This window comes from Tribolium madens, unplaced genomic scaffold (assembly GCF_015345945.1).
Source record: "Tribolium madens isolate multiple individuals breed KSU strain unplaced genomic scaffold, Tmad_KSU_1.1 Scaffold_96;HRSCAF=242;Tcas5.2_LG5, whole genome shotgun sequence".
NCBI classification, from domain to species: Eukaryota; Metazoa; Arthropoda; class Insecta; order Coleoptera; family Tenebrionidae; genus Tribolium; species Tribolium madens.
Genome location: NW_025401068.1, coordinates 558,702 through 584,954, shown reverse-complemented (window position 1 = coordinate 584,954; position 26,253 = coordinate 558,702). Strand labels below are relative to the sequence as shown.

The following is a 26,253-nucleotide window of genomic DNA, read 5'->3' as shown; positions in this document are numbered from 1 at the left end:
TATTAAATCTTATTTAATGACAATGAATTAACAATTATTGTTTTTAGTCCAAGTCTAAAGATAAGTATAGCGATTTTACAGCTTTCACGTACCAATCACTTTTATGAAGGTCTTACAAGGCAATGCCGTAAAAATGTTGTTCTACAGACGGAGTGTTCGGGGTTTTCTAATATAGACCGTACTTCAACTTTTGTATTTATACAGGCTGAGTTACTTATAATAAGGACCCTGAACAATTTTAGACGCAACCCAAAAACATTCTCACTTTTCTTTTTGTACATTTGAAAAATTTACTTTATTAAATTTAAATGAAAGTAATTGTTGATATGTCATTACTATTAGCTAAATGTGACAGTGTCAAAAATTCTACTTTTTTCCCTTGAATTCAAAATGTACTCAAACGACGCAAAAGCTGACATGATCTTAACAAATGGAGAATGCCTCAAAATGCTGTGGCTGAATCTGTACCGTCAAAGGTACAACACCGTGGGATTCCAATTTCTAAAAATTCTCAAAGCTATCATAGGTATCTATGTTTATATCTTTGGAAAATTTCACACAGAACATCAATTAACTCATAGTGGTATCTGAGAATGTATTCTGGGTTGCGTCTGAAAATCGGTTAGGGTCTTTATTATACAGGATGCGTCAGAACTAGCGCCCCATAGAAAAATTTCAAGTAACATACGAGTAAGATACCAGAAACATGGAAAAAATGTTTAAAAAATTCTGTCAGAAAATTTTGACAATTAGTTTTTGACATGTCTATTTAATGAGGCTGATGATCTTGTATATGCTTTTTTTATAAATATTTAATAAAGATGCAAAAATTTTGCCAATAAAAGTCACAAATAACATTATAAAAAGAGTTACAATTTAGGATACAGCTTCCTTGTTTCCTCTTCTAATAGCCTGTAGCAAAAAACTTGGAAAATTATTTTTCCAACAGAAATAAATAGAGTCAAAGTGCATAATTTAAATTTTCATAACTTCGAAATTTTTATAGGTAGAATTTTTTAAACATTTTTTCTACGTTCCTGGGGCGCTAGTTCTGGCACAGTCTGTATATGACTCAGCCTGTATCTATTTATTAGGGTGTTAAACCATTTCTAACATAAACGACCCAAAAAGGTAAATATCCTTAAAGACCATAATATCGGTATATCTTTGACGAATTCTAATTAGAAACATTCATTGAAGGTGGTGAAGCTGAAAATTATAAATTTTATTAAAACATAATACATAATTTTATTTTGACAAAAATGCTTGAACACGTATTTTTTTTTTAAATACACTATTTTCAACTTGATTTAAGATTGTAACGTTATTAGCATGGTAAAAGTATTTTTAATGGCTGTAGGAGAACCATCCACGAATCTCTTGACAACAACGCACTCTTCTTGTACATTACGATCGAAAAACTTTTGGACTAATATTTCGCATTTTGTTTCTAATTCTAAAAATTACGTTTCTCACTTTTGAATGAGTTTTATTTGAAAATATTTTGGTAAAAAACAGTAGGGCCGTTTATTTTTAAAAAATGTCGATGAAGTCATTTCATTCAAAGTTGGTTTTAAAAAACTCATATTGTATTTAAAAAACAAGATATTTTACAAACAAATGGTAGATTTTAAAAATGTTCATGTGTAGAGAGTTTCAATGAAACATTTTTCTAAAATATGATCTTCTTGGGAGGCTTGTACGTGCTGTTTTGAATTACTATAGTACCTACTCCCCGGTGCTATGATAGCACTACAATAATAGCTGTGATTTCGCAGCATAGTGAGACCACCTCTAAATACAAAATGTCCATGAACTCTTTGTATCATCATAAATATTTGGAGCGTCTCAAAAGCTATATTTCAGCTTGTGCCCACGCATTTCTTGATAGACAGTATTATAGAATACGTAAAATGTTGTATTATACCACGATAACGAAATTATCTTGATTAATACGAGTATATGGTAATCATAGCGTCATGGATTTTAAAATATTTCAGAACTCGGTGATGTTAAGAAATATGGTGAACCAACTCTTCATTTATTTGAAATTGGAGTGAGATGACTGTTTATGAATTACGGGATACCTAGATGTTCGTAATTTGTTTATTCATCGTAAAAATTACATATGTAGTGTATACTCTTTTTCATATTAATGTGCATGAAGTAGGTTGTAGAAGTCTAAATGAATCTTTAATTTAAAGTCCGATTTACACAAAAAATGTCATTAATGTCATTCAAAACAAACTTAATCACATCAATAATGACAAAAATCTTTATGTTTGCTATCCTATGTTGATTACGTTGTTAATTTTAACTATTTTTTGCTACATGGGGTACACATTTATTTGAAAAAATAATTTTTAGGGAAGATTGAGTTTAGGATTGTTTGAATTTTCGCATGGTTGCCACCTTAAAATGATCTCTTTCGATGCACATTAATATGATAACGAGTATACAGGGTTATTATAAATATGAAGCAATATTTGAACCTCAAAAATGACCTATAAAATGATGTTAATTTAAATAATAACTCGTGTCCGATCTCTATTGATAAGAATTTTACAGCCCTCGGAATGTGGGTATGGAAATTTATTTTTTTGTAATAAGTTTGGAACCATTTGACCAAATATTATAAAATCTGGAATAGTTACTTGCGAGAACATACCCTTTAGGTTAGTAATTACGAAAATCGGATACATCTACTCAATTTCCGGTTTCAGCAGTTGCAGGTCACATTTTCTGTGTTTTTCCGTTTTTTTTGGCCTCTTAACACTAATTTATTATTGTTTAAATCTAAAGAGTAATCAATTTCGATTAAAAAACGCAAAACCTTTTATACCACTAAAATAGATCGTTTTAAAGATATTTTAATTTAAAGTGAGAACTGCACAACACTGAAAGCAAAAAGTATAAATTTTGAATGAGTGATATCCACGGCAAGAAATGACCATGGTCACATATTTTGCTGTCAGGCATCTGTCAACTTGAGATTGGACGATTATTAGACGATCAATCGAAAATATTCAATAAAAGAGTTTACTTCAGACTCCAAACGTAATCTACAATAAATCCAAATCGATCTCGTAGCATTTAATTTATAAAAAATTCACAAAAATTTATCGTCAAACTTAACAGATGCCTGGTAGGGATTTTTGTGACCATGGTTATTGGTTGCCGTGGATACCATTTATTCAAAATTCATATTTTTCATTTTCAGCATTGTGCAGTCCTCACTTAAATTAAAATATCTTTAAAACGGTGCATTTTAGAGGTATTAAAGGTTATGCGTTTTTTATTCAAAATTGATTACTCTATTGTTTTGACCAAAAAAAATTAATGTTAAGAGGCCAAAAAAAAACTAAAAAACCAGAAAATATGACCTGCAATTGCTGGAACCGGAAATTGAGTAGATGTATCCGGTTTTCCCAATTACTAGTTTAAAAGGTATGTTCTCGCAAGCAACCATTCCAACTTTATAATATTTCTACTCAAGTCAAAACAAAGTTTTGTAAAAATTGGTAACTTGGCGCGATTATTATTAAATTTAATTATTGTGGATGACGTGACCAAATTGAATCAAGCAGATGCTCAAATTCACGAAATAACTTTTAACAAAAAATTAATTTTTAATTAGCCTTCTACAGGCTGTTACGGCTAAACCCCACATTAGAAGTATTGGGAGTTCTAATATTCATTCAAAATTTTGCGTAATGGGTTAGGTCCTGCTCAAGTGCTCAATAAAAATACTTTTAAGATGGCGGCACTTCGGGCCACATCGGAAATGAGTATCAACTACCAACTTCGTTATTTTAAATAGAAAGATATGTTTAAATGTTTTCGAAATATTTAGACCATATTTGAAATTTTTTGGATTTTGAAATCGTATTTGGAATATGAAAGAGAAAAGTTAGATCTTTCCTTAGGTGTATTCATAATTGGGGAAAAAATTAACGAATCCTCAAAAATTAAAAGGTTACGTTTGGGAAACTTCAAACACCAATTTTTTCTTCACTAAATAAGGGAGAATTTAATTCTGTAATTCTGTATCGATCTGTATCAACATTCTCTACACCTAAGTTTAATAATTTACAAGGTATCTTGACTTTTTTACAAATTTTAGATAAATATCATTGTTAGAACTTCCAATACTTCTAATGTAGGATTTAGCCCGAACAGTCTATAGAAAATGTTAGAAAAATGTTAAAAAAAAATTAAAAATGAGTTACAGCGCTCAAAGCTCTATTTGTCATGCAAATAAGGAATTATGTATGTATGTATGTACATATACCTACTTAGATGCAGATTGAAGGCACTTTAGGGTATGTTATTTCAATATGTATAACCTGGATGCAATATCGGTTGCGGTTATTTTTTTATTATTTTCAACAAATTTCCAATTTTTTTATATCTTACTTCTATTCTGAATTTCATTTTTCAAAATTCATATAAATACTCGCACAGAAGCATAAATTATGATTATGCAACACGCTTGCAACACCATTATAAATAATACTATACTAATTATTTTACATTTATAATAGGGAGGTGCCCGTAAATGTGAATGTTATTAGAAGTAACATTTTTGTATTTAAATATTAATTAACTCTAAAGTGGATACTCTAATACTAATATTAAAGATTACACAAAAAAAGTAGCAAGCTTTGTACTTTTTGGCTCTCAGCATCTTTACAGAAGAATTTCCTACAAAACTAGCCGTGTTTATATTTATAAACTGCTATTTTAGGCTTTTAACATCAAATTGACCTTTGGCTAAGAGTACTTTTCCTCGGTTTCATATCTGTTTCATAAATATTTTCATAAATGTGTCACTTTATAGTTATACCCAGCGACAAGATTTTTTAATCATCATGGACTTGCGTACAAGGTTCAAAAGCGCGTGGGCAATGAAAGAAGTGGGATATCGCATGACGCAACCGCGCGCGGCTTTCAAACACCATTGATTTAGTGTACAATAGACAGTTGAGTAGTATGCTGAAAGCGTGAGGAGCACGTGTGATGAAAAGTTTATAGTAACTTATTAGTGGATTACTGTCGCGATGGCTGATTACAAGATCAGAAATAGACAAGAAAGCACGGATAGTTTGGATTCCTCGGCTAGTCATGATGATTATTCCGAAGACGATAAAGAGGGCTATGATATCGATGATTTTAACATCATTAAAACTATTGGTAAGCAAAAATAATAAACTAACAAAATTCTTAAAAAGATTGACTGTTGTTGTCGTGAAGATAATACAGACTCTGGAAAAGTAACTGACCCCATTTAGAAATACCAACGGAAGATTGCTCTTGTAGTAGCAAACTTTCCGTTTAGTACACTTTATTTTTAACAAGTTCGATAACTTATCATTCGTTTATTGCTCAGGAGGTTATTATATTTATTATACAAAAGTTCAATAAGGTTCACACAGTTTTTGAACCAGGTGACGTTATTTTTCTGTTAGCAAAAGAATATTTACGAATACATACAGGATGCGCTAGAACTCCCGCCCCAGAAAAAAAATAAAAGGTTAGATACCAGGAACATGGAAAAAATATTTAAAAAATTCTACCTATAAAAATTTCGAAGTTATGACAGTTTAAATTTTTCTCTTTGATTCTATTTATTTCAGCTGGAGAAATAATTTTCCAAGTTTTTTTCCTACAGGCTTAATAGCCTAATAGCCTCTTCTAATGAAGAGGAAACAAGGAAGCTGTATCCTAAATTGTAACTCTGTTTAATGTTATTTGTGGCTTCTATTGGCAAAATTTGTGTACCTTTACAAAATCATCAGCATCATTAAAAAGTCATAAGGAAATGTTAAATGTTAAAAAATATATGTCAAAATTTTTTGACAGAATTTTTTAAACATTTTTTCCATGTTCTGGTAGGTATCTTATTTTATCGAGTTCTGATACATCTTGTATATTACATCAATTTTGAAAACAAAAAATAAATATTATTTAACTGTGATAAATAATAACATATTTCTTATAACTTCGAAAAATTTGAAAGAACGCGAAATGCGCACGTATTTTTAAATATTTCAATAAGTGCATTGGTACTTAATTATTTATTTAAAATTTGTGATTTGTTAGGTTGATAAGATGAACTTTTGACTCAAATTTATGTAATAGGAACAATGTGGCGTTCCTCAATAGTGGAGTAGCTGGCCATAAATGAAATAAATTTCGTGAAATATATGGCATCTAATTAACTTTAATTAGAATTTAGATTTTGTTTTTAATTTCATCGCTACATTTTTTAAAGTCATTGTGCAACTTACAGTCTCTAGGTGCATAAACATACATAAGTATTTATTTGTTTTCATTTTTTCATTACGTTTTTCCTGCTTCGTTCTGCATCATTGTTTATTCACAAACCATAAAATTGGTATTATTTAATATTAAATAGGTAGGTAAATGATACAACTGCGTAAGCAATGTAATTTTACGGGCTGTTGTTTTCTGCATATTCCAAAGCATTATAAATGTCAACCAACAACACGAAAAGTGATAAAAAAAGTTTTACTTGTATGTAAACATAATTAGAAAAAAATTGTTTCAAAAGAGACAATATACATATTTGAAACGTTAGTTTTTGTGTGTTATACATACACATCATACTTCCGTTCCAGCTTCTATACCGGGTGGGGCATCGGTTACGCGCACTTGATAAATCGCGACTTCAAATTAATCAAAACTGGCGATATTTCATATACCTAACTAATTATTGATAGGGCATAATTTGAGAATTTTTCTAATTTTTTTGGATAATAAATGAGTCCGTAACAGTTTTGTGTGTTTTATGAATACTTTCTGTTAATTTACCTATAAAGTTTTTACACTAAATGAATCTGTACCTGTCAGCGCATCAAACTTTGATATCACAATTTCAAATTTTGACTTGGTTAGCCAAATAATCGCTTTTTTTTTATTTAAACACAAACCAGACCCGTGATTTATGACAAAATGGTATAATTTGCCAATAAAAGAATTATTTACTGGTAGCCGACCGCTTTAAAGGGTCTTTTTGTTGTAAACCTTGGAATATTACTCCAATTGCAGTTCCTCATTGTCACCTAAATTTACGATGGCACAAGTAGCAGGTCATAAATAAAAATGATTTTCAAAGTTAAGATGGAAAATTGCGTTTAATTCAAAATCTAATTGGTATTTTTTTTTCTAATTTTGTAAACAATTGTAGGAAGTGAATCTGCGTTGGACAGTATAAAAATTAGAATTAAATTTTTTGGGAGAAAATTACTTTTTATTTTTTTTGGCTTTGTTTGTGAATGAAAAATTACCAAAAAATTAGAGAATGTACCTTACTAATGCCCAGGTAAGTGTGAAAAAATTCAACAATTTTATTTAATTAGAAGTGGAGATTTTCTTTTTGGGCGTAACGGATGCCCCACCCGGTATGTATAGCAGGTGAATAAAAAGCATCGCCGTCTTCAAAGAATCCTTTTCTCGCCTGGGCATTTTTTGAGTTCAAGTGATTCCCGTTGGCGCTTTAATCAGTTTTTTAGCTTAAAGGGTTCAATCTCATAATATCAATTCTCCCTGGCGTATCTAGTTTTGTTGTATACTTCCTTCACAGCATTTATTAATTGCGTTATTTTTCGTTAATAATTCAAAATTATTCAGTTTTTCCTTAGTAACCCCCGTAACTAAGAAAAAATCGGAATCACTGCTCCAATGCATTTTTTACGAAATGCCCAGGCGGGATATTGATACATTTGATTAAGGAGGCGGTGATAAAAAGTATAGAACGAAACGTTTTTTTAACCGTTTACTTTCAGAAAATCACAATTAATAAAAATTAAAGTGCTATAAAAACTGTAATCATGTTTTGAACATTACATTTTAAATTATGTTTGAGTTGTGTGATTTATTCAAAATGGCAAGTTATATGAACATTTTTATCGATAAGGAATAATTCAAAAACGAAAAAAAAAAACAAAAATTTTTATATTTGAGAAACGTTACATTTCTTTAGTACTTTTACCATTTAACAATTAGTTTTTTCAAAAAACTTAAGCAAATAACGTTTACAGACAGTATTGTCTCTTCACCTGCTATAAATAATATTTCACAATGCTTGTATCAGTAGTTTTTGACAATTTGTTATCGTCAGCCCCTAAGGACACACTATTTCTTTGCGGACTCTAGAAGTTTTCAAATTTCTATTGGAAATGACAAAATGGTTGATTATATTAAGGGTTTATTGAATGCATTTTTCTTTAATGCTTATTTGGTTGAAAATCGATGACCTACATTATTGTTAAAACTGTATATCTGTTTATCTTGACGTGTTTTTGATTATTTGATTCTATAAAAATTATTTGGTGTGTAGTGCAATGCGAGGATAAGTTTCTATCTCACAGTGTGGTACTGTTCTAAAATTAAGTATGATTTGGAAATATGCGTAGGAAGCCAGACGAAATTTTGATATATGGGTTACATGGCAAATGTAAGAAAATTTTAGCCGAGCAGTCTGCAAATCAACTTTTGTAAAAATATATATATAGGACTATGTAATAGCAAAATGATGACAAAACCTATTGCAATAATATAGGTGCGTGTGCAAATCTCAATCAACTATAAATAACTTATAATAAGTTTGTTTTATTTTATTTAGCCGGTTATCATGCATTGGAAATTTCCTTTTTTCTATAAATAGTTTTAATAAGTAGTTATCTGGGCTTGTTTATTCGATGAAAAAAAAACAATTTTAATAGTTCTTCGAATTACCTTTTCTATTAAAAAATGTTGAATTTGTTTAAAAAGAAATGTAATACCATATAATCAAGTAAATTTGTGAAAAACAAAATTCTTTTCTTGATTAATAAAAAATATATAATTATATGTATATTGTACTATTTTTTTTTAATATTACTTACCTTTACTACAGCAACAGTAAGATCCACAGCCAACTTAAATTTATTTTATATTTTTCTGTTACTCTATTCGAGAGTTCTAAAGAAAAAATTGCTATACCGGTATAATTTTGTAATGAGATCGAAACTATAACCGAAACTGCATGAACTAGTGTTTAAATATTGAATAATTGAATTGAATTGAATTTTCTAATTGAACATTTGTTTAAAAAAATTATATTATTTATGTCAACTATAAAATCAAACGCAAAGACTATTGGGGGTTTACTTGGAGTCATATTAATTTCACATAGATCTGATTGATAAGATTAAGTAGTGTAGGAGCTTCTGTTTGAAACAGAATTTAATTTTTGCAAGCGTTACGATTTTTTATTGAAAAAAAAAACAGTTATTTTAAATTTTATTAAAAAAACTGAGTACAGAAATCACATTGTTCTGGTTTCGTTAATTTAAAATTAGATTAATGAAGCAATAATACACTTTGGACAAAACAAATTTTAGGTTATTTTTTAGATGGATTTATAACTTTTACTGATTCAGATTTTTATCTTTCAGTCCATTGCCATATTAGGTACATACATACAACGATTTGTAATTCATTTATTGTTATTGTGTATTTATAAAACACTGTTTTTATAACATAAAGCCGCGATATTCATGTTATTAAATATTTTTTATAGAGGTTAATTGAGGGAAACGCTGTTATAGTTACAATAATCGAATCTAAAGTGGTGTAAGTACATAAAGATATAAAACCTGTATCACTTTATAATGTTGTTGGCACAAAGAGTTATAAATTATAATTATTATAAGGTTTTTAGGTCAATATCCTGCGGCGTACCGTTTTTCTAGACAGTAGTCATAATCTGCGATTTCTAAACGATAAGAAGAATCTATTGTTGTCTGGAAGTTGGAAGTACTCTACTTGTAAATTTAATTATTGAAATTTTATGTAAAAGTAAAAAATAGAGGCACAACGTCAAATAATCAGGAATTGATAGATAAATAGGTAACTTACGCGGTCGTCAATAACGTTCTAAAAATAATCATTCGTTTCGTTTCCTGTATTAATAAAATCGTCTGAGGATATTACTGTTTACTCATAAATAATGTATTATTAGTCATGTAACAGTTTCAGTAGTTTATTTATAAAAAGAATTAAATAAATACAATAACATTAAAATACATAAATACAAATAATGTGTATGAAGGATACAGTAAATAAGTAGGTAGGTGCAACCAGTAACATTTATTTATCATTCGATTTACATATTCACTATTGTTCTTCATATAATTGTTTACATATTATACCGTAAGAGTGTCGACAATGAAATTAAACATTTTAATAAAACTAAAAACTTTTTTATTGTATACCTACTTTATACTTATGTTTGAATAACGTGTTATATTAAGATTTTTTTATAATTAAATACATATGTTTGCACTTAAAACAACTTAAACAAAAGGAAAGTAGGATAGTGGCAAATTTTGTGAAATCTTCAAAACTGATAACACCAGCATTATACACAAAATGAGGAGGAACTGTTGTCTCACCGTGTCTGTTGACATTCATAGTGCCAAGGTTAAGTGAAAGTTGGAGAAATTGTATAGATCTCGTGCTACTTGTATATTTGTGTCGTCTGGGTCTGGACTTGTTTAGATGAATATAAATCTATATTATCTTTATCATAGAAACATTCTCTAAAACAATATCTGTATTGCTGTTACCTTTTTCGATGTAGTTATTGACCTTTTACAATTTATATTTAATAAATTCTGCTCCACTCATTGACGTACAATTTTATAAATAGTCTTTTAAATGATTCTAACCGACGTCACTCAAATATGTATAATTAATCGATGTCTCCAAAAATAATACAGTACTTTTCGTAGTAAGTATAATTTTTTTCAACAATATCTTTTATTGGGTGTGATTTCATATTAATAAATTATTTGGTAATTTTAATAATTATTTGGTAATCCAAATAAATAAGTTTGTTTCAAAATTTTCTGTAAATGACAATCTCTCAAAAATGTAATTAAATAAAATATAATACTATACAGGGTGCGCCAGAACTCGCGTCCCAGAGAAAAATTTCAAGTAACGCTAGATACCAGGAACATTTAAAAAATAAAAAAATTCTATCTGTCTAAAAAAATTGACATTTATTTTTTGACATTTCATATTTTTTATGTCTATTTAATGATATTGATGATCTTGTATATGTTTTTTATAATTATTTAGTCAAGGCACAAAAAAAATTTTTGTCCTTGTTTCCTCTTCTAATAGCCTGTAGCAAAAAAAACTTGGAAAATTATTTTTCCAACAAAATTAAATAGAATCAAAGTGCAAAATTTAAACTCTCATAACTTCGAAATTTTTATAAAAACATTTAAACATTTTTTCACATGACATTTTTCTCTGGGGAGCGAGTTGTGGCGCATTCTGTATGTATTACACTGGGGGAAAGTGTCTTATCCTCCCTAGATTGAATTTCCACTGTGGGAGAAAAAAATACACTTTCCTCCCTTGTAATACAAATCACTATTAGTGAAACGTATTTGTTTATTGAATAACTAACTCTCAAAACTTCGAAATTTTTATAGATAGAATTTTTTTAACATTTTTACCGTGTTCCTGCTATCATTTTTCTCTGGGGCGCGAGTTCTGGCGCACCCTGTATAACTGTATTTATAGTATACATACATAATAAGAGGAATTGTATTCCAATATTGCTAAGATTTCTTATAGTGCCAAACTTACTATTTTGACTACAAAGTTATATTATACAAGGTTGTAAAATATTTCAGGAGCTTATAGTATGAACCAAAACAAACATAAAAGTCTTAATAAACATTGGTCCATAAAGTAACGATTATAAAATACTTGCAAATCATATAGTGTGAGGTTAGAAGGGGGTAAGCAGCAAAGCCGCGAGCCCTCTTTATAAATTTTGATAAAATCTGATAGTGTGAGGTTTAGAAGGGGGCGAGCGGCAAAGCCGCGAGTCCCCCCTATAAATTTTGACAAAATCTGATAGTGTGAGTTCTACTCGAGGGCGAAGTCCTCAACACTTTCGACATTTTTCGAATCAGGTAGTATGAGTTCTACACCAGGGGCGAGCAGCTGTCCCAACGACTACTTTTAGAATACATTTGCGAATCCGATAGGAGGGTCTTAATGCTTTGACAATAGACGGTCCTAACTACTGGTAAAAAAAATAGTGAGGTTTATGGTATTGGATAATCTTAGAAAATAAGTACGATTATAATTTAAAACATACCGATATTTTAAAATTAATACACATGTTTTAATCTTTTAATTTTCAAAGTTTCATTTCGGATGTTCAACTATTCAATTTACTCCTAAACCTTTAGGTTGTCTTTAGTCTAGTCGCTAGCACTTTTGTAGAAATTTATTCTATGTACAAGTCTTTATTAAGGCAAATAAGTCACGAGAGAGAACAGGTAACTCGCGTTGCCAAACATGACTTTATTCAACATCTTGACAAGTTTCCTTAAATCATTTTTTTTTCTTTTTGATGGTGCTGCAAAGGAACGCATGGTTCGGTTATGATCTACTATTACGTGTATATACATATACAGGGTGTCAATTTTAAAAGTTGCAATCGACAATACAGGGTCAGTCACAGGAGAGTTACTACTGAAATAATTTGGACAGCAACTTATTATACAATTTACATAGGCGTCTAGCTTCCTTATTTTTAAAAATTATAAAACTGAATCCAAGAATACTTTGCATATCTTTTCATTTTGACATTTAAAAAGTAACAGTCAATTTTCGTTAATACAATGTATTATTACACAAATAACGAAAAAGTGGGCATGCTCTTAATCCATAGAGAATGCAAGAAAAATGCTCCTGCAGCAGCAGCTCTGTACTTGGAGAGGTATCCAAATCGAATGCATTCGGTTCCTGAAACATTTAGAAAACTGGAAGCCAAGTTACGACAAAATTGCCCACCAATGAAAGACTCCGTCAGAGGAGTGCTACTGGCCCAGAAAATGAAATTACTTTGAAGCAGTAGACAATTACTTGTCATTTTGACGACTTCACTCAATTTCATCCAACTCACATTGATTACTGAATTAATTCATATAAAATATTATATCCAGTTACATACGCTAAAGGTATTTTTGGTTGCAAACTAATTAATTTTCAAAGTAACTCCCCTGTGACTGACCCTGAATTTCTAGAACTTGAAAAAGTTATGGAGAATTACCCTAATTATTTTTTTCGTAAAGTAGTTAGTTTACGAAAAAAAACGCTTGGTTCCATACTTTTTATTCACCTGGTATGTGAAATACACTGTGTCAATTTTAAAACTTGCAATCGGCAATTTCTCTCAACTAAAAAAGTTATTGAGAATCACTCAAAACCGTTTCGGTAGTTCCTAGGGGGAATTAAAATGACATGGTAAGTGACGCATTTCCACCCACCTTTGAAGCCACAGCCATCCCAAGTTGAAAATTTTAAACGGCACTACTCTACTTGTGATACATCGTTGGAAAGCTCATAACAAGTGCTGTTATAAAACAGCCTATTTGGTAAAATCGTTTTCCAATTATTCAAAAATGAAGACTTTAAATTTTCATTTTTAATTTTTTTACAATGACCATATCATTTTAATTTCCTCTAGGAACCACCGAAACGGCTTTGAGTGAATCTCAATAACTTTTTCAGTTCTAAAATTATTACCGATTGCAACTTTTATGGTTTTTATAGTTTTTATAGTTCACAGTGAATTATACTTTTTTAGTAATTTTTAATTCATCAGATAGGGTAATTTTGTGTTTAATAATGAAAAATGTTATAAAGCGCTTGTAAAATATTAAAAAATTAAAAAAATATAAAAAAAAATAAGTAAAACGCGGAAAAAAGCTAGACACATACAGAGTCAGAACTTGTGCCCCAGATAAAAATACCAAGTAAGGTAAGATACCAGGAACATGGAAAAAATGTTTAAAAATTTTCAGGACACTGTATAATAAATAAAAAAATGTCAAATGTCAATAAATGTAACAATTTTTTGATTAAACATTTTTTTCATGTTCCTGGTATCTTATCATACTTGAATTTTTTTTTCTGAGGCGCGAGTTCTGTATGTAAAAATAATATTTATTACTCACACTTACATATGCGATATACCAGGTATATCAAAACTTTAAAATTTATTAGCATGTTAAAACGTTATATTTTTTTATTTTATAGCTTGTATACCCCGATTTTATGTCCCATTAAATTTCTCAAAGTTATATTTAAAAATGAGGAAGTAATATTATTTTCGGATACTTGTGATGTTCACAGTTTAATTTATATTTGTCCGTCAACGATAAAGTAACGATTAGTAAAAATAAGTAAATATTAGGTTTAGTTCAACTAATTTTTATGACCTAAAAACAAAAAACTAGTAGAGCTTGTTTCAAATCTGGTGGCGAACTGACATTGTCAAAAATGACTAAATTTTGACACTAAACTATTGTGTCTTTACTATTAAAAAAATATTGTTCATAGCTGTCGTACTAAATAATATTTTAAAACCACTGTTATTCTTTAAAAAATTATAATAAGTAGGTACTCATATATAAGATGAAGAATGATGAACAAATTATTAAATTGTTAACACATGAAAAGAGTTTTTAAGAAAGATATTTCTAACAATCGTTGGCTTCAAAATTACTAAAGTAAAAATCGCTTTCATCGCTGCTACCGTCGGTTATAATAAGTTCATTAACGATTACATCTAAACTATTTTTCCTACTTAAATATTGGTCTTTATTTGCGATCACCCGACTACAAACTCTTACAAAGTGACAGCTAAGAAAATTTTTGAGAAAAAAAAGTACGCCCATGTATTTTTTTATCTTAACCAAGTGGCCGCATTCCAAGTGTCTTCTCTGTCACTGTCAGTTCGCCACCAGATATGAATAAGCTCTATCTAAAAACATCCCTAATTTGGTTCTGTAAGTTATTATAACCGTAAGCAAATATTTAGAACTATGTAGTACCGTGCAATCAAATAAAAAATAAATTAGAGTAGGCGTTGATTAAATTCTACAGTTGGCAACACATTGACTGGGAATCTGGGCTGGAAATTTTCCACACAAACTGAAAGTGACCATCCACCGTTTTTCTCTTGTACAGCAATAAAAATTTTTTGCTCTAAAGTGAACATTATTTCACTCAAAAGGAATAAAACGCAAACTTGTCAAAGTTTCCGCTGACATTTGATGTCAAAAATCAGGATTGCCATCTGAAGGACTTTGATCACCGCCTACTCTAATTTATTTTTTTTTGATCGCACGGTAGCTATTACGACAACAAGAGTTTTATAGACATTTTAAAAATCGAGGGCGTCTGTTAGGCCTATGTTATCTCTTTTGGTACAGATTTTGAATTATCGTGACGTTTGCTGGTGTAGGTGGTAAATGCAACTTTTTACCTTGAGGAAGTCGTTGTATACAAAATGCATAAATTCAGTCAACAGTTTGTCTGTCGATTTAAATTGTTGTGTCATAAAGTCGATTTCTCATACTACTGCCATATGTTTATTATAATTTTAAAAGTAAAAGAAAATAGAAAATAATGAAAGTCGATGCTTTCCTGACATTAAATCCTTGTAATAAAACCAGAAGATCTGTGTAAATTAAGCAAAATAACTAGAATCTTGTTCGTCTTAGTTGTAGTCAGTACAATAATAATTAAATTCATAAAATTGTCTTGCATCTAACAATCACAACTTTTACTTCACAAGATACAAAGACGAATGTTATTTGTGTATTTTTAATAATTCTGACGTTTTTAATACTCAAAATCAAAAATAGAGTATTATATCGCTGGAGAACCTATATCTACTATCTAGGTATATCGGTATTTAATTTTGCAGTGTTACATGTATTGTTTTTAATTATTATTTTATATTCCTAAAGCCTGTTATTTTTGTAAATTCTCAGCAACATGGACGACAGCAATCCATGTGATCGGCGAAGCTTTAGGTGCTGAGGAAATAATAAGTCGCTGCTGTACTGATTATTAGAACCTTGTTTATTATAAAAAAAACACCACCTCCTTAATGAAATGTATCAATATCCCGCCTGGGCATTTCCTAAAAAATGCATTGAATCAGTGATTCCGAGTTTTTTCTTAGTTACGAGGGTTACTGAGGAAAAACTGAATCATTTTTTATTATTAACAAATAACGCAAATATTTAAAAGCTGGGAAGGAAGAATACTACAAAAATTTTTGAAGAAAAAAATTTTCTTAACAAGATACACCAGGGAGAATTGATATTATGAGGTTAAACCTTTTAAGCTAAAAAAGTAAATGTGTCAAAAAATTTCCCCAGATTAAAGCGCCAACGGGAATCAGTTGAACTCAAAAAATGCTCAGGCGAGAAAGGATTAAGTATTAAAAATAATTTGACTATATAAAAAATTTACCTTAAAACTAAAGCAGTAATTCTAAATGATGGTAATTTCAATAACAATAAACTTTTAATTGAATTTGTTAAATTATTGTTGCTATAAAAGGAAAATTGTTCGTTTGAATACCATGAAACCATGCTCTCAAATTTACTATACAGAGTAGAATCTTTAACTGGAATAAAATTCATAATTTGAATATATGCGATGTTTGTAAAAAATCCTGAAACAGGTCGATTTTTATTTTTCCTTGCGCATCATTTGACATTTATGGTTTTTGTTTATCTGCTTTCTGAAATTCACAGCCATCTATAACTTTTTTTTTCAAATGTAATGATATGTTATGATAGCCATCATCGATTTAGTTATAATTATTTACAAAATCTGAAATGAACAAATTGTTGGGTTATGGCAAAAAAAAATCAGAAATTCTCCTTTCATAGACAACCCTGTAATTCCTTTACATTTTTGCCTTTTTTAAAATCAAATAAATTGCTTTTAATAATAAGCAAATTTTGTTTCAGGAACGGGAACTTTTGGTCGTGTTCTCCTCTGTAAAAATAAAAGTACGAACCAGTATAGTGCCATGAAAATTTTATGTTTGTCAGATGTAATAAGACTGAAACAGGTTGAACATGTAAAGAATGAAAAAAATATTCTTCAGGAAATCAGACATCCTTTCATCGTTAACATGTAAGTATATTTAGTAGATACAAGTATACAGGGTGCCCCACGTAAGACTTTTGGGTCTAATATCTGTTATTTACTAACGGATTTGTTAGCACACTTTATGAAATTTAAAATGTAGACAACTTAGAAGGTGGAGATTCAATTAGTATTCATAAAATTACCTGAAGATAAAAAACATAATTTTAACACATATTTATCAAAGTTAACTTTAAAACAATAGTTTGACTCTCCAAGTACCCTTTTGTACAACCCTGAAAACCTGTTTTAAATTAAGTTAGAACACCTTTAGAACTTTTAGAATCATTGATACCAAGGGTGGTATGTACCGTTGAAAATATTTTGTTATATTGAACTGGTTAGTCCAATAAATGCAGTTACTAAATTACGTTATTAACTTTCTGAAGTCAGAGAAACAATAAACGTCACATATCAATGTTATTGTTGCCTGACAGCCAGAGCTAACCTAAACTCGGTGATATTAACTCCTTTTTTATAACCGCCCATGATTTTTACATCTTTAGCCACTTTAAACACATTTTTTTTTTCTTGTAAACGAGACTTCTTAAGGACAGAGTTTACTTATGGCATTTTTTGATGATTAAAAATTTGAGACAAATTTTAAGTAATGTAGCATATTTAAAAGTCATTTTAAAATCACATTTTAAGAGCAAGGATTATCTAGAAATGCGATATTTATCTCTACCTACTAAATAAACGACGTTTTAAATTTTGTTAGAATCCGTTGACAAATAACAGAGATATTAGATTCAACAGTTTTAGGTGGGACACCCTGTGTAATAAATTTAAGGGGTGATTTCAAAAATAAGTCAAAATGAATTCTTTAAAAAGATTGATGCAGTGAAAATTGCTTATTTAATTTAATTTCTGTTTAGCCAAATGAACGATTTAATACAATTAATATTCTAGGCTAAAACATCTATTAATTTTAACATTATGATGATTTTCGGTAATTAATCAAAGAAGGGCGAGACACCACTTTCTTCGCTTTCCTGTTGAGAGATCGAAAGTTCTTGTTTAAGTGTCGCCCTCTGGCACTGATGAAAGTTTTTTTATTTATCCGACCGGCGGCGGCGCAGCCTCAGTTTTATTTATATTCGTTTTATGTACTCCCGTGTTAGTAAAAACTAGTTTTTACAAAGAAGTAAAATCATACAATACAATGTATTAATTTAGACGACTTAATAGACTTTAGTTCGAGAAAACCGCGATTAATAATAATTATCTAATTGTATTTTGGACACGGTATGATGAAATAGTCAACTTGCTCGAGTTCTAGTTTTACTATTTTGATTTGGAACACTGTTAAATAAACTTGTTCAAATTCAGTCTCGAAAATCACTTTCTTCTATGATTTTTAATTAAGATAATTTCGTAAAGATCTATTATTTTTATGGAGCTTTAAAAATAAATAAAACAAGTTGCTTTTTATTGTGTTTTACATTGTATTGAGTATTGTATTGAGTTAACATTTAAAATTAATTTTATAGAACACAGTAACTGCACAGAAGTGCACTCACTTCAGTGCAGTTACTGTGTTCTGCTTCGCATATTTTGCAATCCTTTTATCTATCTAAATTAATCGACTGGTTTATCAAGCTAAACTTTATTGGAACTATACATAGCTCACTGATACAAAATTAAGAATTTTTTTCCATTATCTAGTAACTAACAAGCTGTGTGTACTATTTTTTCAACCTCAAAATTTTGATTATTTTTATGTCTTTTTTGAGACATTATTTATATTAAGCCATTTAGTTAGAAGTCAAAAATGTTTACATATAATAGGTATATTAATTTCATTTAAAAATAAAATAATTAATGGCTTTATATTTTTAAATTTGTTTGTCAAATCTTCGACACGAATCCAGTGTTTACTCAAAAATTACAGCTTTTTGGCACACGAAATTTATGTGTTTTTTTTTTAATGACGTCCACATTTTAATAAACAGCAAACACATTTTACGTAATTTAATTTTGAACCAATTATTATTTTATGAGTACCTATTTGAATTATTTTTTTTTATTTTATATAAAATTCATAAACACGAGCTGCACGATTTTTAAGGAACTTTTCCTTGAACTTAGATATTGCTGTGAAACCACTATTACGTCGTCAACCTTATCAAGTATTTTTCTAATCAATAGTAATTTTTACAGGTTATGGTGCAGCAAAGACAACACTTGTATTTACATGCTATTTGAATATGTTTGTGGTGGAGAACTCTTTTCATATTTGAGAAATGCGGGCCGTTTTAGCACAAACACGGGCAATTTTTACACAACAGAAATAGTTTCAGCGCTTGAATATCTGCATAGTAAAAGTATAGTTTATAGAGATCTAAAACCTGAAAATTTACTTCTTGACAAGGACGGTCATTTAAAGATTACCGATTTTGGATTTGCAAAGAAGCTAACGGACAGGACGTGGACATTGTGTGGAACGCCGGAATATTTAGCACCTGAAATTATACAAAGCAAAGGACATAATAAGGCCGTAGATTGGTGGGCATTAGGTGGGTATTTCCTTACGTCACTATTACCAATCATCATCCATTTACACTAAACTAATATGGACGTATAATACTGTAATATTCATTATCTATCTTGCGCTAAACGGAGCAATTTATATCAATGTTGAAAGTCATGTTAAATTCTTATTCAGAGATACGTATTTTGAAAAATAGACAATTAAATTTTATCATGCATCTAAAAGCAAGTAAGATTTTATAATAATAATTGATAATAATTATCTAGAAAATCTTATTTTTAATTAATAATAATTATCTACCCTATAATAATTTTGTTATAAAAATATACTTAAAAAAGTTTTGTCGCAATTTTGCGTTTGTACATAGTGAGTTGGATTAAATTTTGCCAATTTTTGCATAAACATAATATGTACAGCTGCTGTTTTGATTATACTCATAGATAAGTACGTCTATTAAATTTCCCAAAATACAGATTTCCTGGCATTCATTTTTCTTGTCATCAAAACAAACTTTGTTATGTGTTCGTTCCTATTACATGAAGTCGACATAAAAAATTAAATGAATTTGTGTTTTCATTCTGTTGGCTATTATTAAAACATTTTTATTCACAATCACTAATATAATATGCCGATTACTAACCTTTTAAAGGGTGGGAAACACATCATTAAATCTCATGAGGAGTAATAATATTGCTTCTATTGGGCGGTAATATGCACGATAGCCAACCTTAAAATTACAAAAATACCGGAATTTTTTTCTTTCAAATTGTCAAGTTAAGCATAATATTTCGCTAAATTAGTATTCAATTGCTTTTGTAGCAGTTTCTCTTAATTCTGGGGGAGTACATTGCTCCATTTCGACGACTTTAAATCAGATTTACACATTATTTCAATATTTTCTTTGACATTTCTGAAATGTCAAAAATCAAACGTCATTTGTATGGCCTACCACGTTTGGACATTAACTTTGTTAGAATTTTATTTTACTCAAATATTTGACTGAAAATAATGTGATTGTGAATAAAATAGCATACAAACCTCGGTGCTAATGGCATTACCCCTTGTGCTTTATCCAATCTCAAGGCTGGCGCCTCTCGATCGTATACATAAGCACTCGGGGTAATGCCATATTTACCACCTCGCTTGTAATGTACTATTCATTTTTTAATTACGTGTATTTACTCTTTTATATTAATGTGCATCAAGTAGGTTGTAGAAGTGTATCTTTAATTTAAATGCTGATTCACACAAAAAGTGTCATTAATGTCATTCATAACAAATTTAATCACATCAGTAATGAGAAAAATCTTTAAGTTTGCTACATGCCATGTAGAATGGCGAGCATAAAATTTTGGTAGGTAATAATGTCATTTTGAAACTTCATCTTTTTGTCAAAAAAAGTAGTTTCCCTGTGTAATTTTGACAAGAGGGTATATTAGAGAATGACACTGACTACTAAAATTTAATGCTTGCCATTATACGGTAAGATACATACCAGGAAGATGGAAAAAATGTTAAAAAAAATACTATAAGAATTACAAAAGTAAGAGTTTAAAGTTTGTACTTTGACTTTATTTATTTCTGTTGGTAAACAATTTTCCAATTTTTTTTGCTACAGGCTCTTCTTGGGGCTTTTATTGACAAAATGTTTGTACTTTTACTAAATAATTATAAAAAAAACATACAAGATTATCAGTATCATTAAATAGTCATAAAAAAATGTCAAATGTCAAAAAATAAATATCAAAATTGGTTGACTAATAAAAAATTTTAAACATTTTTTACATGTTTCTGGTGTCTTATTTTACTTAAAATTTTTTCTTGGCGCGAGTTCTGACACACCCTGTATATTAAATTACCAAATGTTAAATTTCCTAAAACGTATATTTTGTTGTCGAATCTCAAACCAATTTTGTAAGGTTACTATGGTTGCATGATTGATTGACTACTAAAACTAAAATCGTTCGTTAATAGAAATTTATTCATTCACTATAGTTATTTTTTTTTAAAGATAGCGATAGGCTACAATCATCAGTATCATTATATGGACATAAAAAAATGTCAAATGTCAAAAAATAAATGTCAAAATTTTTTGACTCACTAAACATTTTTTTCATGTTCCTGGTATCTTATTTTACTTGAAATTTTTCTCTGGGGCGCGAGTCCTAAGACGCTCTGTATTAGGAGAAATTTGGGCAATTCTTATTCAGCTGTGTCCATAGAAGTTAAAGCGAGGCTATACAAAATCTTATTGTTAAAATTAATGACAACTTAAGTCATTTGTTTAAGATTTTCATTAATTTTGGCGTCTAGAAACTGGTCTTGCTTTTTCCTTAAGACTTTTGTCCACGTACTTGCTTATAAATACAGGGTGCGCCAGAACTCGCGCCCAGAGAAAAATGCTATACAGGATGCGCCAGAACTCGCGCCTCAGAGAAAATTTTCAAGTAAGTTAAGATACCAGGAACATGAAAAAATGTTTAAAAAATTCTATCTGTCAAAAAATTTTGACATTAATTTTTTGACATTTGACATTTTTTTTATATCTATTTAATGATACTGATGATCTTGTATATGTTTTTTTTGCTAAAGACTATTAAAAGAGGAAACAATATCCTAAATTGTAACTCTGTTCAATGTTATTTGTGTCTTCTATTGGCAAAATTTTTGTACCTTTACTAAATAATTGTAAAAAAACATATACAAGATCATCGGTATTATTAAATAGACATAAAAAAATGTCAAATGTCAAAAAATAAATGTCAAAATTTTTTGACAGATAGAATTTTTTAAATATTTTTTCCTTGTTCCTGGTATCTCACCATACTCAAATTTTTTTTCTGGGGCGCGAGTTCTGGCGCAGCCTGTATATTAATCTACTAAATAGTTCTTCTTGTTACAAAACACAGTTTTTGCGGACGAATCGTTGCTGTTAGCAGATGAGTCCGCAAAAACGTTTTAGGTACGTGTTACATTTTTTTGTTAAAGCTCCCAAAACACGAATTAACACCTCTTATTAATTAAAAAAATTTCTCCACCATAGTAACCAATTTTATTTTTTAGTCCGAAAAAAATATTTTTGGACACTGAGAACCTAAAGCAACCATTTACTTACTACTGTATTGAGTCCGGAAAAAACTCATTTTAGGGACCTAAAACAGCTCTTTTCGGGAGCGTGTACAAAAAAAATATTTATTTTGTAAAAATTAGTGGGGATGATGAATCAGTATACTTTTTCAGGAGTTCTAATATATGAGATGTTGGCCGGATATCCGCCGTTCTATGACGACAATCCTTTCGGTATTTATGAAAAGATACTTAGTGGAAAAATAGAATGGCCGAAACACCTGGATCCAGTTGCTAAAGATTTAATAAAAAAACTTTTAGTACAAGATAGGACGAAACGATTAGGAAATATGAAGGTACGATACAATGATTTTCATCAACTTGTTTAAAAAAATGTTTCAGAGTGGTGCAGAAGATGTTAAACGGCACAGATGGTTTAAAGGCATTGATTGGCATGACGTTATTATGAGAAAATTAAATGTATGTTTGGCAACTCGAAATATACATATATTAATTTTATTTTATATTTTAGCCACCAATTGTTCCTAAAATTATGTATGATGGAGACGCTAGCAATTTCGATGATTATCCGGAAGGTGATTGGAAATCTGCCCGAACGCTAGAAGATTCAGAACTAAAACTATTTGAAGATTTTTGATGCGCTTACTTCATTGTTTACATTGTTTGAATAATGACAACAGAAGCTTAGAATAGACATTTTGGTGCTATTATTTTTTTTACAATAATAATTGTGATATAGATTTATTGAGATGCTTAACTTTATAATAAAAATATGAATCTAATGCAATGCTTTATTTTCAAATTACTCTATTATAAATGTATCATGTATGGATATAAAGTGGTATAAATGGCATGCGGCTATTTCTTGTTGTTTGTCTATGTTTGATATACCTATATTCTGATAGGAAACGACAAATCTGTATATGGAATTTGTTTTCGTAAGTCTCAAATTAAAAAGACAAAATGGTACTCGTAGAATGAGTTTTCTTTGTATATCAAGTTTTACTTGTTAATAAATTTTCGAAAATTTGGTAAATTAATTAATGTCAAAAAAATTCTTCTAGCTACAAACGCCACTAATATTCTAGGTAACAGTAAATTATTTTAGAATTAGAACACAAATCATGAAAGTAGTGCATGTGTGCAAAAAATACATACCAGGTGAATAAAAAGTATGGAACCAAACGTTTTTTGCTTAAACTATTTATTTTTTGAAAAAACTAGTTGATGAGTGATAATGTACTATAAAAATGTGATGATTTAACAAGAATAAAATTTTTTGAAATTTCCTTTTGTTTTTGAGTTCTACAACAAAAAATATTTTTTTAAATGGCAACCCACTATAAAATCATTTTTCTCATAAAAGCTATACTCTAAAGATTACAACTATCTGCTTTATATTTAATTTTTTCAAAAAAATTTTTTCACATAAATTGCAATTTTGACAAAACTCAAAAACAAAACAAAATTTCGTTCTGAAAATACGATCACATGTTTTATATTACTTTAATTTATATTAATTATTCTTTTCTGGAGCCAAATGATTAAAAATAAAACCGCTTGGTTCCATACTTTATATTCACCCTGTATATATTATTTTAAGTAATTTATCCGTTGAAATTTGTAATGTTTATATTTATGTCATACAAGTTCTACATTATAAAAAAATCAACGATTACATTGTTTTTTGCACAATGTTTATTGAAAAAATGAAAATTTGTTTTTATACTTGTAAACTTAACGTTATTTATCATATCTCTTCAAAAATTGGTAAGTACAGTGATGGACAGTGAATTTCGTCCACCCAATTTCCCTAACAGATTAAAAGTGTAAACTAGTCTTTAAGTTTTCCTAATCTTGTTTCAGAATTTTGATTAACGTTTGTCATGTTGATAGAATGCTCGATGCTTCTTGCTACCTTTGTCCTTTGAAATGGTAGGCCTTTTGGTAGGCCAAAAGTATAATTTTTTTTTTTTTTTTGAGACATACCTTCTTGTAACAGAGAGATAATTTTTATTTTATTAAACTTACTGCTGGCATGTTCGAATTGGGTGGACGAAATTCACTGTCCATCACTGATCTCCTATTCATTTAATCAGTAATCGACTATGCTCCATTAAGAAGGATGTGTTCAAGGAGATAATACGCATAATCAGCGTAGTTGATGAATATTTTTGACTTGTGTTATTTTGACGAGAGTTTTATTATTTTTCTTTATCCCGTATCTGAAAATAGTCTTCGTAGCTCTTTTTGTTTGACAAGTGATAGCGTTCAGATAATGACAGTTATAATAATCATAATATTACTAAAAATTATAATTTCCGAATGCGCAGGCAACCAGTTTTACTCAGATGATACGAAAAGCTATTAAATATACCTTGCCATTTAAACTAATAAAATTTGCTACTGTGAAATTGACTGTCCAATGCCTACTATAGTGAACTATAGGGAATGAATAAATTTCTATTAACGAACGATTTTAGTTTAGTCAATCAATCATGCAATCATGGTAACCTTACAAAATTGGTTTGAGATTCTAAAACAAAATATACATTTTAGGAAATTTAACATTTGATAATTTGACATCACCAGAAACATGAAAAAAATGTTTAAAAAATTCTATCAGTAAAAAAATGTTGACACTTATTTTTTGACATTTGACATTTTTTATGTCTTTTTTTTATCTATCATCTAGTACCTACTTTTTCACACTTGAAATATTTGTGAGTTCAGAGACTTTCATTTCAGTTGTTATGTTTTTTACAATGTAATGAAAAATAATTTTCGGTTAAACGAGTAAACGAAAAATAGATCAGCAGAGTATTATTTACGTTTATGCACAATCCTAAAGTAATAATTAAATTACCTTGGATCGAAAAGTTGGAAAGTATTTATCTCTATTAACTACATTCAAATATCAATGGTGAGAGTTATATGATGATAGCCTACAGATGGAATTAGTTACATCTGTAGGTCAAGGCCATCTGAATCAAAAAGCTGCGCTTATAAGGCCGTTTCATTCTCCATGATAACTGTTTCTGCAGAGTGGCCATAAAAACAAAAAATTCAGAACCTTATTGTGCGCCCTCGGTGGCCGATTAACGAATAAACATTGGCGGCAATTTAAAACAATGCCCTTCAATTTTACAAAATAATGGTATAAAATGGTAAAAACCGTGTTTCATTTGTGGGGCAAAAAATGTTCGATTATTTGAAATTCTGAGCAATATGCAACAAAGGCAAAAATGGTGCGAMACTTTTGAAACGTTTTGCGGTAAGCAAAWTTATGCAGACAATGATAAGGACAACCTTTTACTTTGTTTTTGTAACTTTAAAGACACTACAAAAATTACGGATTACTCAACAAACAAACCACTTTGCAGAAAAATATTGAAGTTATAAATTGTTCTAACCTWCCTCGTGTTATGATTTCATGTTTTATTGTAATTCTAATTTATTAGTATTTTGCTAGTCCAGAATGTACCTAAAATAAGCTCGGATCTTGGATATTTTATAGCATTCATGTTTTAATTGATGTTTTAAGCACTTAACCTAAAAATAAAAAGTCTAAAAACTCTCGATCGACTGCGATGAAAATCGGTAGATGGAGCGCAATA

The 26,253-nt window shown here is 29.5% G+C and overlaps 1 protein-coding gene across 1 annotated transcript; it reads left to right on the top strand.

Moving 5' to 3' along the window:
• The first annotated feature begins 4,958 nt into the window (after positions 1-4,958).
• On the top strand, positions 4,959-23,497 carry LOC123013332 (cAMP-dependent protein kinase catalytic subunit 3). Its single transcript, XM_044411786.1, has 6 exons — positions 4,959-5,193; positions 16,875-17,043; positions 19,219-19,574; positions 22,790-22,971; positions 23,018-23,095; positions 23,148-23,497. Exons 1-6 carry the CDS (start codon positions 5,061-5,063, stop codon positions 23,271-23,273), a joined length of 1,044 nt encoding a protein of 347 aa, XP_044267721.1. The 5' UTR covers positions 4,959-5,060; the 3' UTR covers positions 23,274-23,497.
• The last annotated feature ends 2,756 nt before the right edge of the window (positions 23,498-26,253 follow it).